The 15,181-nt window shown below is 48.6% G+C and overlaps 1 protein-coding gene across 1 annotated transcript; it reads left to right on the top strand.

Moving 5' to 3' along the window:
* Positions 1-9,962: 9,962 nt before the first annotated feature.
* On the top strand, positions 9,963-14,389 carry LOC119455992 (uncharacterized). Its single transcript, XM_037717579.1, has 4 exons — positions 9,963-10,796; positions 12,198-12,390; positions 12,464-12,658; positions 14,334-14,389. Exons 1-4 carry the CDS (start codon positions 9,963-9,965, stop codon positions 14,387-14,389), a joined length of 1,278 nt encoding a protein of 425 aa, XP_037573507.1.
* The last annotated feature ends 792 nt before the right edge of the window (positions 14,390-15,181 follow it).

The raw sequence follows: 15,181 nt of genomic DNA, 5'->3' as shown, positions 1-15,181 counted from the left end.
AAATCCATCCCAATCTTCTGAAACGGTAGGCAAGGAGGCTCGATCGGTTGTAGTAATCCCGCCGGCCTTGTCGGTGGTGTCTTGCGTCTCTGGCAGTCTCGACACGTCTTGACGTAACGGGCGACGTTGGCGGTCAGGAGCGGCCAATAGTACTTCTCTTGTATTCTTGCGAGTGTACGGGAAAACCCGAGGTGCCTGGCTGTCTTATCATCGTGCAGGGCGTGCAGGACTTCCGAACGGAGTGCTGCGGGCACAACGAGAAGATAGTTCGCGTGGGCTGGCGAAAACTTCTTCACCAGGAGGTCGTTTCGCAAGAAAAACGAAGACAATCCGCCCCTAAATACCTTCGGGACAAAGTCGGTTTGGCCTTGCAAGCACTCAGCAAGGCTTCTTAGCTCCGGGTCCGCTCGCTGCTGCTCGGCAAAGTCGTCTGCACTTATTCTTCCTAAAAAGGCGTCCTCGTCTTGATCATCTTGGGGCGGCGGGTCCACGGGAGTGCGAGACAGGCAGTCGGCATCAGAGTGTTTTCGTCCGGGCTTGTAGATTACAGTGATGTCATATTCTTGCAGTCTGATGCTCCACCGCGCCTGAAGGGTCCTTTAAGCTTGCTAACCAGCACAACGACTGTATTGCGAACCGAAGATCGTTGAGTGTTGCAGCACACGCGAACTAGAACTGACATGATTAGCGACTCCCTCGAGCAAGATTGAAGTAAACCGCGCTTTGAGTGTTTCAACAGTCGTTTGCCAGCATAGTAATACTACAACCACTTAATATGTTAAAGGGACTTTGAAACACCTATTTCAGCAATCGCTGAATTAACGTGGCGTGAAAGAGCATCGCTGCACTAATCTCCAACAGCAAACATTTTTCCAACCAGCCCGGTATATACATATGTAGAAGCCAAGTTACTTCCCCCTAGCGCACAGTGCAGGCTGCTACCGGCAGTGTGGCCATTTTAGCGATTTTTGCGCTAGATTTAGCGACTTTCTTGTGTGTTTAGCAACAAAATTTTTCTATTTAGCGGCCGGCAACGTTTTTTAGCTACATGACAAAACAATTAGCGATATTTTAGCGACTTCAAAGTTAGGTAAGGATGGCCTTCTAGAATGCACTTTATTATTCAAAAGTATAGCGGCCGCTGTACGACGCGTGGACTCTGTGACCATGATGAAGCAACGGTTGCCTTCACGTCGGTTGTCTTCACATTGTGCTTTACAGCACGGTTGTCCACACAGGCTTCACCAAAATGCATAGTTTCTTTTTCATTCTTTACACAACCGATTTTAACGAGTCCTAGAAACGTGGGTTCTGCAGTTTCACTGAATATGATCGATTGGTGGACGTTCGCAAGAGTATCAGTAAAGTATCTACCAAACCTGTTGCAATAAATTTTATGGCGAGATTTACAAGGCAACAGGTGAATAATATGACAGATCGACTGTAAAATCGCGTCGGACTCGTTCATGCGAATCAGAGCGCAAAACCCGTTCCTCACGACGTCCGGTCAAATCAACCCTACATGGAGATTTCAAGTAGATCAACGGGTGGATGCGTAGTATTTGACATCTTTAAAGGTCACGTAATTGTCATTACCGTGTCGACATCATGCGACCAAACGCGTGCCGCTGAATTTAGCTCTTCTTTCACTAGGGCCAAGAGCTAGAAAAATTTGCAGAGATAATGTGGGACCACCTAAATGCCCTTTTGGCTAGGAAAATCAAGCCATATGTGTTCTTTTAAATCCTGATGTATTTGTGACCGCAAGAAAAACGAAGACAATCCGCGCCTAAGTCAATCCGCGCCCTTGGGACAATGTCGGTCTGGACCACGGAGTAAGATAAGACAGGAGCGCCGACTCCGCTCGTCTGGAAGGGACACATTCTGCAACGCCGGCTCCTGCTTCACAGCGTGTTCGCCAGACGGCGCTACGACTTAAGAAAAACTCTGCAGCGGAGAGGAGCAAAGGCGCGGGGGCTCTCTCGCGGCGCCTGCTTGCCTATCCGTTTTGTCGTCTGCTCCGCGCACGCCCTGACGCCTGTAGTACGCATAGCTCTTGCGGTTCACGGAGTGACGTTAGCAGGAGAAACAAGTCATGTATCATGTTATTTAATTTATTTTATACAGGCCAAATGCAGGGCATTTGTCAGGTGGCCTACATGAAACTTTACAAGGCACAGGAACAGAAAATAAACAAAGATAGAGAGAAAAACTATAGCAAATGGTAAGGCGATATAACGGCAGTTCGGGTGGTCTCAAGCAATGAAAGACGACAGCGAAAATAAGTTTTTACGCAAAAGCTGACGTTTATCACTCTTCTTTATCTGAGCACGCATCAAGTGCTGAGATGCTTCGCTTGCTTCTTTGCTTCTCGCGGTGTTTTTCGTGTCGCCCGGTTCTCTTGTGAGCAGAATCCCCACATTCTCATTAAACATAATAATTGGGAATTCCTGCCAGTGTTTCCTGCTCATTATTTCACAACAGAAGCTCTGACTATGTGTCTGCATAACTAGGGGAATCATCTCGAAGGCGAGGCTGAGAATTTACAGGGTAGCCAGCCGGCATTTACACTGGCTAACCTCCTTGTCTTTCTTTACCTTTCTCTCTCTCTCTACATTACGGCATGTGTATGGGCAAGGAAAGGCACCTGCACTGTGTGTAGTTGAAGAGAAATTTAAATTGAGCTCCTCCCGTCCTTCCGCATTGGCGTCTTCTGGTTCCTCCTGGCATTCAGCATCATTGAGCTACGCCAGGCTTCCCTAAAAAATTGAAGGAACTGCTCCGCTTCGAAGTCGAGGCACTTTCTTTAGATCTAGTAGGACATCACCTTTGTCTTTGCTGAAGTAACTATCAAAAATAAGCTGCTTCTCGAAGTGTCGCACACATATTTTGTCCATTGCTTTAAGCGCTCGCTTATTTGAGGCATTTTTGACGCCACTGGTGGAGTAGTTGAAGATCAGATGGCGAAGCGAAGAGCGAAAACTTCTCGCGTCCTTTGCCGTACCCAGATTTACAGCCGGGAACAAAACACTGTCCTGTTGCTCAGTCTCTTCACGCACAAGTATCAAGATACCTTGTTTCGTCAGGCATGAATAAACATACTGCAGACATGGTAAACAAAGCGAGGAAGACGAAAATTTCCCACCTTCGCTTCCGTGCAGACGTAGAGGAGTGAAAAACAAGTACGTCTGTGTTGTGTCTTTTTGTACAGCATCATTTATCGTCTGTTCCCTCTAAAGACATCTAAAAATGTTTCGTATGCGTGCATAAAAGCGCTACCGCGTGTTTACTTGCGCTTTATTATTTGTGCGCATATATTTTTTGTGTTTGATTGCTGTCAAATTGAGACGGCCGACGGTCCACGTTTGCAGCAGACGACACGCTCAGCGGGTGCCGCGCTGCCCGTTCTGCGCCGCCGTCGCCGCCGGTCTCCGCCACTCAGCGCATGCGCACATGGAAGCAAGCTGATGAGTGTTTTCCACGCGCCTCGACAGATGGCGCTACGAGATGTATAATTTGCGTTGCACGTTTTGTCCCGAGCGAATGCGTTGCGCGGCGGCGGAGTCGGCGCTCCTGTCTATCTTACTCCGTGGTCTGGACTTACAAGGGCTCAGCAAGGCTTCTTAGCTCCGGGTCCGCTCGCTGCTGCTCGGCAAAGTCGTCTGGACTTATTGTTCATAAAAAGGCGTCCTCTCTTGGTCATCTTGGGGCGGCGGGTCCACGGGAGCGCGAGACAGGCAGTCGGCATCAGAGTGTTTTCGTCCGGGCTTGTAGATTACAGTGATGTCATATTCTTGCAGTCTGAGGCTCTACCGCACCAGGCGTCCTGAAGGGTCCTTTAACTCGCTAGCCAACACAACGCGTGATTGTCGCTGACGGCTTTGAATGGCCTGCCATATAGGTACGGGCGGAAGTTTGCTGTAGCCAAAATGATGGCAAGGCTAGCGACCGGCTAGCGTTAGCTATCACCCGTTCAAGTCCGTCTTTCATCTGGACTAGGATGGCACCGAAGCCTAGGCTTCTGGCGTCAGTGTGGATTTCTGTATCGGCGTCTTCGTCGAAGTGCGCAAGTGCCGGAAGCGACTGCACGCGTCGTTTGAATTCTTGAAATGCGTCGGCTTGCGCCGTTTCCCACTTGAACTCGACATCGCGTTTAGTTAGATGTGTCAGCGGTTCAACGCTGCGTGAAAAGTCCTTGACAAAGCGCCTGTAGTAGGTACACGTGCCAAGGAATCGACGCATTGTCTTCTTATTGATGGGCTGCTGGAATTTTGCGATGGCAGCTGTGTTCTGCGGGTCGGGGCGGACTCCAGATTTGCGGATGACGTGGTCCAGGAACAGAAGCTCATCGTAAGCGAAGCGGCACTTTTCCGGCTTCAGTGTGAGCCCTGATGACTTGATGGCTTCTAGTACCGTCGTAAGCCGCCTAAGGTGATATTTCCAGCGAGGACGTACGAAGTCATCCAAGTAAACAAGACAGTCCTGCCACTTCAATCCTGCTAACACCGCGTCCATCACATGTTGGAACGTTGCAGGCGCCGAGCCCAGTCCGAATGGCATGACCTTGAACTCAAAGAGGCTGTCTGTCGTGATAAAGGCGGTCATTTCGCGATTCCTCTCGTCGACTTCTATTTGCCAGTAGTCAGTCTTGAGGTCCATCGACGAGAAGTATTTGGCGTTGCAGAGACGATCCAATGCGTCGTCTATCCGTGGGAGGGGGTATACGTCCTTCTTCGTGATCTTGTTCAGTGGACGATAATCGATGCAGAAACGTAGGGTTCCGTCCTTTTTCTTCACCAAGACTACAGGCGTTGCCCACGGGCTTTTCGATGGCTAGATGATGTCGTCGCGCAGCATTTCGTCGACTTGTTGCCTTATAGCTTCACGTTCTCGCGTCGAAACTCGTTAAGGGCGCTGGCGGAGTGGTCGAGCTTACTCTTCGGTTATTATGTTATGCTTTGCAAGTGGTGTTTGTCGAATCCTTGATGACGTCGAAAAGCAGTCTTTGTATCGTCGGAGAAGACTTCTGAGCTGTTGCTTACTCATGGGAAGACTTAGATTTATGTCGAAGTTTGGTTCGGGAACTATGGTCGTCGGGGCAGATGCGGCAGAATCCGAGAGGACAAACACATTGCTGGTTTCCACAATTTCCTCGATGTATGCGATCGTCGCGCCTTTGTTGACGTGCAGTCGAGCGATCCCTCTTGCGACGCAAATTTCACGATCGAGCAGTAAATGTTGACCGCCCTCGATGACACCTTCTACGTCTGCGGGTGTTTCGATGCCGACGGAAATGACAATATTGTAGTGAGGCGGGACGCTCACTTGATCTTCGAGCACACTCAAGGCGTGGTAACTACGAGAGCACTTCGGCGATATCGCTTGATCTTCGGACAGCGTTACCGACTTCGACTTCAAGTCGATGATTGCGCCGTGTTGGTTCAGAAGTCTATGTCGAGAATGACGCCTCGTGAACACTGTTGGATGATAACGAACGTCACAGGGTATAGGTGCGGTCATGAACGGTAATTCTGGCCGGGCAGATTCCAGTCGGTGTTATAAGGCGTACTCCAGCGGTCCGGATTCGGGGGCCTTCCCATGCCGTCCTAACTTTCTTCAACTGGGCAGCTAATGGTCCACTCATGACGGAGTAATCGGCTCCTGTGTCTACTAAAGCAGTGACTGCGTGGCCGTCGAGGAGCACGTCGAAGTCGGTGGTTCTTTGTCTGGCGTTGCAGTTAGGTCTTGGCGTCGGATCACGGCTGCGTCGCGTTCATTTGTGGCTGGTACGTCGCGTCGTCAAGTCTTCTTTCGTCGGCGTATTCTTGTCTGCCAGTTTTCGTCGGGATGGCGGCGTGTCGTTGTTACGTCTTCAAGATAGACAATGAAGCGTCGTCGTCGTAGGCGGAGAATCTTCGGTATTTCGCCGCACAGCAACCGCACCTCTATCGGTTGCTGATTTTAGTTTTCCAGATATGGGCTTGCTGACCGAGCACGGGCTGCGCCAGTGTATGGTCGGCGCTGCGGCGACCGGTAGCGGCCTGGTGACGGCGAACGGGATGGTCGTCGAGGGCTCCAGGCGGCGAGGTAGTCGGCGATGTCGCGAGGTCTTTCGCCAAGCTGGGGTCGCAGCGCGTTAACGCCGAATCCTCGTGGTCCCATTTCGCGGTATGGGCACCGGCGGTAGACGTGGTCCGCTTCTCCGCATTGGTAGTAGACCGGGTGGTATTTCCATTTGCTAGTAGGTACAGCGTTTGACCGCTGGCGCCACGCTGCGCCGCTCGCGCGTACCATGTTTCGAGCCGCCGCCGTTGGAACGGAGGAGGCGTTGACGGAGAAAACGCTGGGCTGGTGGTGACTTAGCCTGCTGTTGGGATCGGTGGTATTATAAACGCATCACTGTTTTGATGATCCAAATATAATCTCACTATCAGGGAGGGAGCAGTCTACCTGACTGGAGCAGTATTGTTTTATTTGGGGTGTTGCTACGCTGCGCTCCGCAACGCCCCAACGACCGCCGCTTCGCGTCGGCGCCCGGCACCACGGCTGCCGCCGTGGCGCCGGGGTTCAAGCGACCGCGCTGGCAAACAGAGAGAGAGAAAAAAAAAGGGAAAGCGTGATATTAAGAAAAAAAATGTAGCTAGAGCGGTTTTCGAACCCGCGTACGCAAGATCCCGAAGCGAGCGCCGTAACCACTCAGCCATACAGCCACGCCATAGAATAAAGAAGCCACGCTTCCAAGGGTAGCATTCGTGCAAACCATATGATTATTGCGTTCGAGCGCCCTCGGTGAACGGAACCACCTAGAAACGCGGTACGCGCGAGCGGCGCAGCGTGGCGCCAGCGGTCAAACGCTGTACCTACTAGCAAATGGAGTGTTGCGACCGGGGGTGGTGGTCAGGGCGCGCCAGACGTCTGTCTTCGGTAGTTGCGCTGGGCGACGGGTGGGCGAGCTGGTGGCGGCGGCGGTGGATGACGGAACTGCGGCGTTACGGGGCCCTGGCGCGGGCGGGAGGCGTACATTGACGGCAGGTGACGGCGGCGCAGGTCATTGCTTCAGGCTAGGCCTGTGGCGATTCCGGCTGCCCTTTGGGAACTCCCAATGACCGCTGAATTTCTTCTCTCACGACGTCAGCGATCTAGGCAACCTGAGGCTGAGATCTTGGGAAAATCCTCTGAAGCTCCTCTCGCATGACCGCTCTGATGGTCTCGCGCAGGTCGTCGGTGCCCAGTGGTTGAACTTCGGCGTAGTTCGAGCATGCGGCGGTTGAAGTGCCTGTTCCGCATTTCGAGTGTTTTCTCGATGCTGGTGGCCTCGCAAAGAAACTCTTCGACGGTCTTCGGCGGGCTTCGTATCATTCCGGCGAAAAGTTCTTGCTTCACACCACGCGCATGGGCAGGCGAACTTTCTTCTCCTCCGACATTTCCGGATCGGCGTGGCGGCATAGACAGCTCATTCCTTCGGTAAAGATAGCAACGTTCTCGTTAGGTAGCTGCGCTCTGGGTTCCAGGAGAACTTCGGCTCTTTCTTTTCAGACAACTCTCGTGAAGGCCCTAAGGAAGTTACTACGGAACAGGTCCCACGTTGTAAGAGTGGACTCCCGGTTCTCGAACCAAGTACTCGCGGCATCTTCCAAGGCGAAGAACACGTGGCGCAGCTTATCCTCAGAGGTCCAGTTATTGAAGGCTGATATATTTTCGAATGTCTCGGGCCAAGTTTCCGGGACGTCCGACGAAGCTCCACGGAAGATAGGTGGCTCCCTAGGCTGCTTCAGTATGATGGATGCAGGGGATGCTGCGTCCGTCATCGTGGCATTTGACATACCAACGATTTTCCTGGTCGGCTCAGGTAAAAGTTCCTTGCTCTGGAGAGTCCTTGCAGCCTGCGGCTAGCTCGCTCATCCTTGGCCACGTCAGTGTTGTCTTCTGGGCTCGGGCTTTGATCACGGCTTTGCGGGGGCGTTGGGTACATGAACGCACTAGCACCTCCACCAGATGTCACGTGGTAGTGACGGTCAATAACACAGTAGCAAAACTGTGAATTCCGAAACTAACTTTTTTTTTTTTTGGGGGGGGGGGGGGTCTTGTGCCCACAAAACACGTGACACTCGAAGCACAACGATAGCGGCGAACACAGTCGGCGGTCGTCGAAAATCTGATCAGCGGGTCAAGCGCGTCGGCTTTTATATGTTTTATACATGAGTCATCGAAGGTTCCAGAGTAATCGCTGGTGCCGGCGTGTTTTCCAGAAAGTACTCCACAATTTGCGTCGCACATGCATGCAATCAGATTACACAAGGTTCGGTGACAGCAGACAGCGGATAGAACCATCGATAACATTCGAGAAACTCGCCCACGTATCAGGAATAAGTGAATTGGCGCACACTTGAATATATGCGCACTGTATACGCATAATAAATGACGGACTACACCTATGGCGCACGAATGGTCGAAGCTGAATATTTCGTGACGGTCCACAAGAGTAAGGGAGTTACTAGCTGTAATATATATATATATATATATATATATATATATATATATATATATTTGCTACAAGGTATTAGAATGTACAAAACAGCTACGTTTCAAGCATTGTGCGCAGCAAGAACAAATCTATCGGAACTGAGCACACCCGCGAGCGATTAGGCAGAAAATAGTCAGATAGTGGCCGCACCGAGGAACTTCACTGAGTCAGAAACTGACAAGCCACTGCTTCAAAATATTTGCCGAATAAAGAACAAAGAGCAAAACACACTAATCCTGTTCTTCCCATTGGACCACAAATATCCGTCGGATATCCAGTTTAGATCCGAACGTCCTGGGCCCACACTGGTCATTCAGCGGACGTACATGGGACATCCTTTTTTGGCATTAAAGAAAGTTCCATTTATTTTGTTCCTGTGGAGGTCCTCCGGATGTCCCACTCTGGATCCGTTAAACGTCCTGTGTGTGCTATCCCTTGGTCGTCCTTTGAATGTAGGAATCTTTTCTACAAATAACGTACGTATACGATCGACTATTTTTCATTGCAATTTCAACGAGGATGTATGCTGTGAACATATATTGCCAACATCGCATGTATTTGGGCCAGGCGCGTAACTATTAAGTGGATTTCTATGGGCAAAGAATTAAGACAACAATTAAATTAGTACCAATAATTATTCACCAACTAAAGTTTCCTCTCGATGTGTCCTGAGCGAAAATGAAACAAATATGAACCCAAATCACCAGCTAATGAACGTTACGCGGATACCGATATTTATCATGCTTTGGCCATATTATGTAATGAACAACTGCGGAGGGCGTGCAGCCTCCTGCCTCCAAGCCCGCTGAATAAAACTATACGATAGCCACATTTTGCCGAGCCAGCCAGCCGGCGAGGCGAGGATGCCCGCGCCTCGAAGTTGGTGGAGCGCAGTCAGATGGTTGCGCTCACGCCAAATCCGAAACCCGAGCGCGCCAGCGTCGCCTTTCGTTTTCTTTGTTCTTTTTTTGCTTCCGCTGGCGTCATGACATGCGCGGTGCTGCTCACTGCAAGCAACGCCGCGATTACAAAGAGCGAACTAGAGGGTGAGCGGCGAGGAGGGTGACTATCCGGCTAGCGCCTTGCCACCTACGTACCCCTCTCCCCTCGATGAGCGCCTCGCTCTCTTCACAGTCTCGCGTTGATCTCGTCGAGACGGCACGCGTGCTTTTATGTGCAGCTTTGTACCTGTTGTATTTTTGCCGCTGTGTATACGTTGGTGTCGTAACAGGTGTGTGTGGTGCCGTTCCGTGGCGTGCGGATAGCTCTCCTGCAAAGATGTGAGTATTCATTTGTCACCTTCATCCGATTAAGGCTCTATTTTCCTTAAAAATGGGACATGCCGCCATTAGGCGTGTTAGGAAGCGCTCTATAGTTTCGATTTGTCTTGTGTCTCGCGCTGTCTCGTGCCGCCTTTCGACGCGAAGTGTTTATGTCAATGTCGCGTCCTGTAGGACTGTACGTCTCTGAAAAGGCGTCTCGAGAGACGAAGAAATCTTTGGCGCTTCTTGAGTGCGCAAGCGAGCACCCGCTGGAGGATGAACGTCCACAAGAGCAACCGCCAAAGCCTGTAGCCGGAGTTTCCCGCGATGTTCCGAGTGAAACTGACGCTGCCATTTGCGATGCAGTGGACTGTGGCGAGTATCGGCGTGCCGATTTCCATGCAAGCTCACTGGGAACACATGCTGAAGCTGCTTCCTGTGCAGTTGTTCAAAGCAGCCCTCTTTTCACAAAGACTGTTGTCGAGGAGGAGACAGACAGTGTTGACACGGAAGGCAACTTTCGAGAAAAATTGCGAATGTGGGCGGTTCGCCACAATATCAAAAGAAGGGCAGTTTCGGATTTACTGAAGTTGTTACGAAGCCATCCCACTTTAGCAGAACTACCCGAAGATGGACGTACACTTCTCCGTACGCCGCGCCAAGCGCAAGAGCTGTGCGGGTCAACACCGTTAGAGCCCGGTGAATATTGCCATTTCGGGCTTAAAGCTGGGCTGCTGCGTATACTGCGTCATGTCGAACACCCACCTTCTATGATCCCCCTCTCGTTCAATATAGACGGTCTTCCGTTATCTAAAAGTTCAAGAATGCAGTTGTGGCCTATTCAGTGCATTGCCCATGCCTGTGGCGATGGAACACCATTTCTTGTTGGCGCCTTTGCTGGGCCATCAAAGCCAGCATCCTCGAGGGAGTTCCTTAGGCCATTCGTTGTAGAGTTACAAGAATTGATTTCAGAGGGTGTTGTTGTAGATGGCAGTGTTGCTCAAGTAAGTGTGAAGGCCATCATTTGTGATGCTCCAGCACGAGCCTTTGTAATGGCAACTAAAGGGCATGGTGGCTATAGTGGCTGCCCAAAATGTACTGTGGAGGGGACATATATGAATGGAAAAGTAGTGTTTCTTGAAATGGACTGCCCCTTACGTACAAACATGAGTTTCAGAGAACAACATGATAGCGAACATCACAAAGGGGATTCAATTCTCCAAGATTTACCAATTGACTGTGTGGATGACTTACCCCTGGACTACATGCACCTTGTGCTGCTAGGTGTAGTTAAGAAGCTTCTGACATTGTGGACTTCAGGACCACTACCTGTACGCTTTGGTCCACTCCACCGTCAAATTTTCAATGAAAAGAGCAGCCTTGTGCGAGCTTCTGTTCCCCGCGAGTTTCATCGCAAACCGCGAGGTCTTGACGAATTAGACCGCTGGAAGGCTGTTGAATTCAGGCTTTTTCTTTTTTACACTGGCCCACTTATTCTTAAATTTTGCTTGACAGACCGCCTGTACCAGCACTTCCTCGTCCTTCATACCTCTCTCTCGGTACTAGCTAATCCGCAGCTGTGTCGCCAGCATGCTGTGTTTGCTGGGGAACTCCTGCGTGGCTTTGTCAGAGACTTTCGTGATATTTATGGAGATCAGCATGTTTCCTTCAATGTGCACTGTCTAATACACCTTTTCGCCGATGTTCAAAGGTATGGGCACTTGGATTCCTTTAGTGCATTTCCCTTTGAGAATAATATGCAGACAATCAAGCGACAGCTCCGAAAACACGGCAAGCCACTGCAGCAATTGTACAACCGGTTGGCCGAGTCCCAGTCTGAAGAAAACATCCTTCAGCCATCGAATGAGAAGCCTGCACTGCTCCGTCAACATACACAGGGTTTGCTCCTGCCGGGATGCTGTCCTCCCGAGTACAAGATGCTATCATTTAGGGAGTTCACTATTTCTCTAAGTGACAAAGACTGCTGCTTTCTACAAGATGGGCATATTGTTCTGGCTAAAAACATTGCCCACTTGAAGACTTCAAATGAACCATGCATTATTGGTCCGGAATTCCTAGTTAAAGAGGACTTGTACACTGTACCATTCAGTTCATCCAGACTTTGCATCTGTGTTGTGTCTTCCTTATCTAATCCTAAAATATGGCATGTGCGCAACTTGCGAAAAATGGTGATGTTCCCTTTGGATAACAAGTTTTTAGTGTTGCCACAGCTGCATACTGCCTAGAAACCAGACATTGCCCCTGTGTAGGGGATTTTAATTACATTGTTGCTGCAAGCAGCTTCTGTATTACGTGGTTAGTTCATTTTGAATGCTACCGCTATTGCGTGAATGCAACCGTTAAAATACATGATTGTAAAAAAATAGTCTAAACATAGTTTTTTTTTCCAGATGGCATATGCTATTGTTGAGTTTTTGACCCTTGATGAGGTTGAAGTGGTACCGTCAACATGGATAAAAGGGAATCGGTGTGTCTGGCCACCAGAGCACATTAAAGGAGACAAGGTTGTCACAATGGTAAAAAAAGCAGCAATGCCGGATGCTTCTTGGAAACGCTTTGAGGTGTCTGTAAAAGGGCTGTTTGGTATGTACCAGTTGCTAGCTGTGAAGTTTTGTGTAAAAGTTCAAGAACTCACAAGGGTGTTCTTGCATCTTAGAAACCTACGACATGGCAAGGAGAAAACTCAACCGAAGTGAACGGGACTCAGACTTGAACACAGACTCTGATGTTCCAAGGAAGAGATCAAGAAAACCACCTCAGCCATGGTCAGACTCTGATGACTCCCAGGCATCGCAAACAGCTAAAACACAACAAAAAGGAGCAGTTCCTGTTCCTAGCGATTTCCCACTAGGTAAGCTTTCATTGTAATGATTGTGCAAGTGGTACAGGGCAGCTCTCCTGTTAGTAATAAATTGTGGGTAATATATTATTTTGTGCACTGATCTCCCAGGACTCTCCTCTGCTGAATCTGGGGGAGAATTTCAAGGCTGCAGTGAAAGTAAGAAGCTTCATTTTTGTAACTCTTTACTAACAGCATGCAGTTAACATTTTTTTTTTAAATGGCGCTCCTGCCACTGTTGTTGGCCAGTACAACCTGTATCTGCCTATGCTCAGTGCACGTCCCGTCTTCTTCGTGTTAGGTTTTTTTTTCTACTCTAAGTATGCCAAAATGCTCAAACCAACTCGCCCATCTTGCCTTAAGTTTCCCTCTCACTTATTTTGTATGTGTGTGTTTTAAAGCACTTTGATTTGGATCATGCGTAGTGCAGCAACCCAACTGGAGGAAGGCGGTCTTTGCTACAAACAAGTACATGCAGGCATGCACAAACAAGACAGAGCCGAGAAAGGGAGAGGATCAATTATTACAGGGAGGCATGGCCTTAGCTGCCAGATTTCCCCATCTGTTTTTTTCTTCTCTCTTGCATTACAAAATAAGCTTCTGGCTATGCCACTGGCTTATAATGTGTCTATTTTGTCCTAAGAGCTTATGGTCATGTAGTTTAAGGGAAGTAATTGAATCCAAAGACGAAAATCTGCAAAATGTTATGGCCTTTGTTTGCTTCCCATGGCTACTACCGGCATCAAATGGAACGCGAACAGTGGAGCGCATGGTGGAAGCATAACTGATGGCATAGTGCGCACCGTCCAGTCATAACCATTGACAGGCGCACACATCCAGTTTGCCCACACTGCGCGATGATGCTCCCCTTATGCCGCAGTATTTTCGTTTTTGTTTAATTTGAAAGTGAAAAAAGATTACTTTGGGGGCCCCGGCAGTAATGATGACCCAAACTGTAGCTCGCGCACCGCTGTTCACGTTTCACTGAATGCTGATAGCACATAGTTTTGCTGCACTGTGCAATAATACTCCCCCTATACTGCGACATTTTAGCTTCTGTTTTCATTGATATTTCATTTCTCTCTTTCAAATAAGAGAACCAGAACAGAAACGAAAACATTGCAGTAAAGGGGGAGCATCATGGCGCAATGCGGTCAGGTATGCATGCCTGAATTACAGAAAGGTGATGACTAGACGGTGGACTTTATACCTTCAGTTATGCTTCTGCCACACGCTGCGCTGTTCATGTGTTATTTGATGCCGGTAGTACAACAAAGCACCATTCATTACTTGTTGGGGGTTCAGTGTAGATCGATATTGCTTGACAGTGGTACTTGATTGAAGCGGGCTGGCAGGTAGCAAAAATAGGAAGTATAGGCAGACTGTCGGAAGCATTGAGGTTCAGCCTTGCTGGTTACGCATACTTGGCATATTTTAAGTGCAGTGATAGAACGGGGAAAAGCGCATGCACTCAAAAGCGCTAACATCAACAAAGGTTTAAATATAGGCATGAATATGTGCACCTCTTTCTCGTAAAGCCTTGTTGAAGTTAGTGTTGTGTGTTCACTTGGGCTTGTCCCCATTCTGTCACCGCATTTAAACAATCCTAAAGCATGCCTAATTGCAGGGCATGTTTGCATATTTTAGTACAGCTGTGAGCAGATCTTGTTCCTTGTGGTTTTTGCAGGTGATATACAAGAATCGGCATCAGTTGGTGAGAAGGACACCTCTTGTGTGGGTTAGTATTTTTTGTCTTCGAGTTTGTTGTCAATGTTTATGTAATGCCAATGCATGGTTGCAGCGGCGTATATACCATCCCAAAGTACACATTGTACACACAAAAAACACGTTTCTTTTCGGCTAAAAGCGTTAAATAATATTTAATTGGAGAGAAGAACTTCATTATATTTGTATGTTGAAGTTGTGAAGTACAAGACCAGCAAGATTGGGAAGTGCAGTTACTAAACTTGGAGATTTAAAAAATAAAAACTTTTCTTTGAAATAATAAACTATACTGAACACTTTTAGGTACTCTGGAACACTTATTCTCCTTTCTTTATCGCTTAGTAATGATTATGTCCTGTACTTAGGAATGTTTATGTACTGTTCTTCACAATGTAGACAAGCATATATTCATGTACAGGTTATCATTATCAGACTTGTTTAGAGCACAGCGTGTCAGGTGAGTTAACAAGAGGGAAATAAGGCACATCAAGAATTCGGCCAACTGGATGATTGTTACGTAGTACATGGGACTGTATTGAAGTTTTTCCCTAGAAGATTTTATATGTTATTGAAGTGTTGAAGGCATGGTCATACATTTATTCTGCTCTTGATGTATATGTAATCTAAAGTTATTCAATTTGCCTAAAAAATTGTTCATTTTTTGTCACTGGCAACACTTATTGCACCATCATTTAGCTCTAGTCTGTCACCTTGCCAGATAAGATATGCAACCTTAGTTTAGTATTGTATTGTATGTAAACCAGAGTAGTGTTTGCTGTGTGCAACCAATGGTTTCCAGCAGAACACCAC

Source organism: Dermacentor silvarum, chromosome 1, assembly GCF_013339745.2.
Source record: "Dermacentor silvarum isolate Dsil-2018 chromosome 1, BIME_Dsil_1.4, whole genome shotgun sequence".
NCBI classification, from domain to species: domain Eukaryota; kingdom Metazoa; phylum Arthropoda; class Arachnida; order Ixodida; family Ixodidae; genus Dermacentor; species Dermacentor silvarum.
The sequence above is the reverse complement of the archived record's forward strand: the minus strand, read 5'-3'. Positions and strand labels throughout refer to the sequence as shown.

Coding starts and splice junctions, on each gene's coding strand:
- LOC119455992 (XM_037717579.1), top strand. CDS start 9,963: ATGTCGCGTCCTGTAGGACTGTACGTCTCTGAAAAGGCGTCTCGAGAG. Junction 12,391..12,463: donor GTCTGTAAAAGGGCTGTTTG/GTATGTACCAGT, acceptor CTTGCATCTTAG/AAACCTACGACATGGCAAGG. Junction 12,659..14,333: donor TCCTAGCGATTTCCCACTAG/GTAAGCTTTCAT, acceptor TGGTTTTTGCAG/GTGATATACAAGAATCGGCA.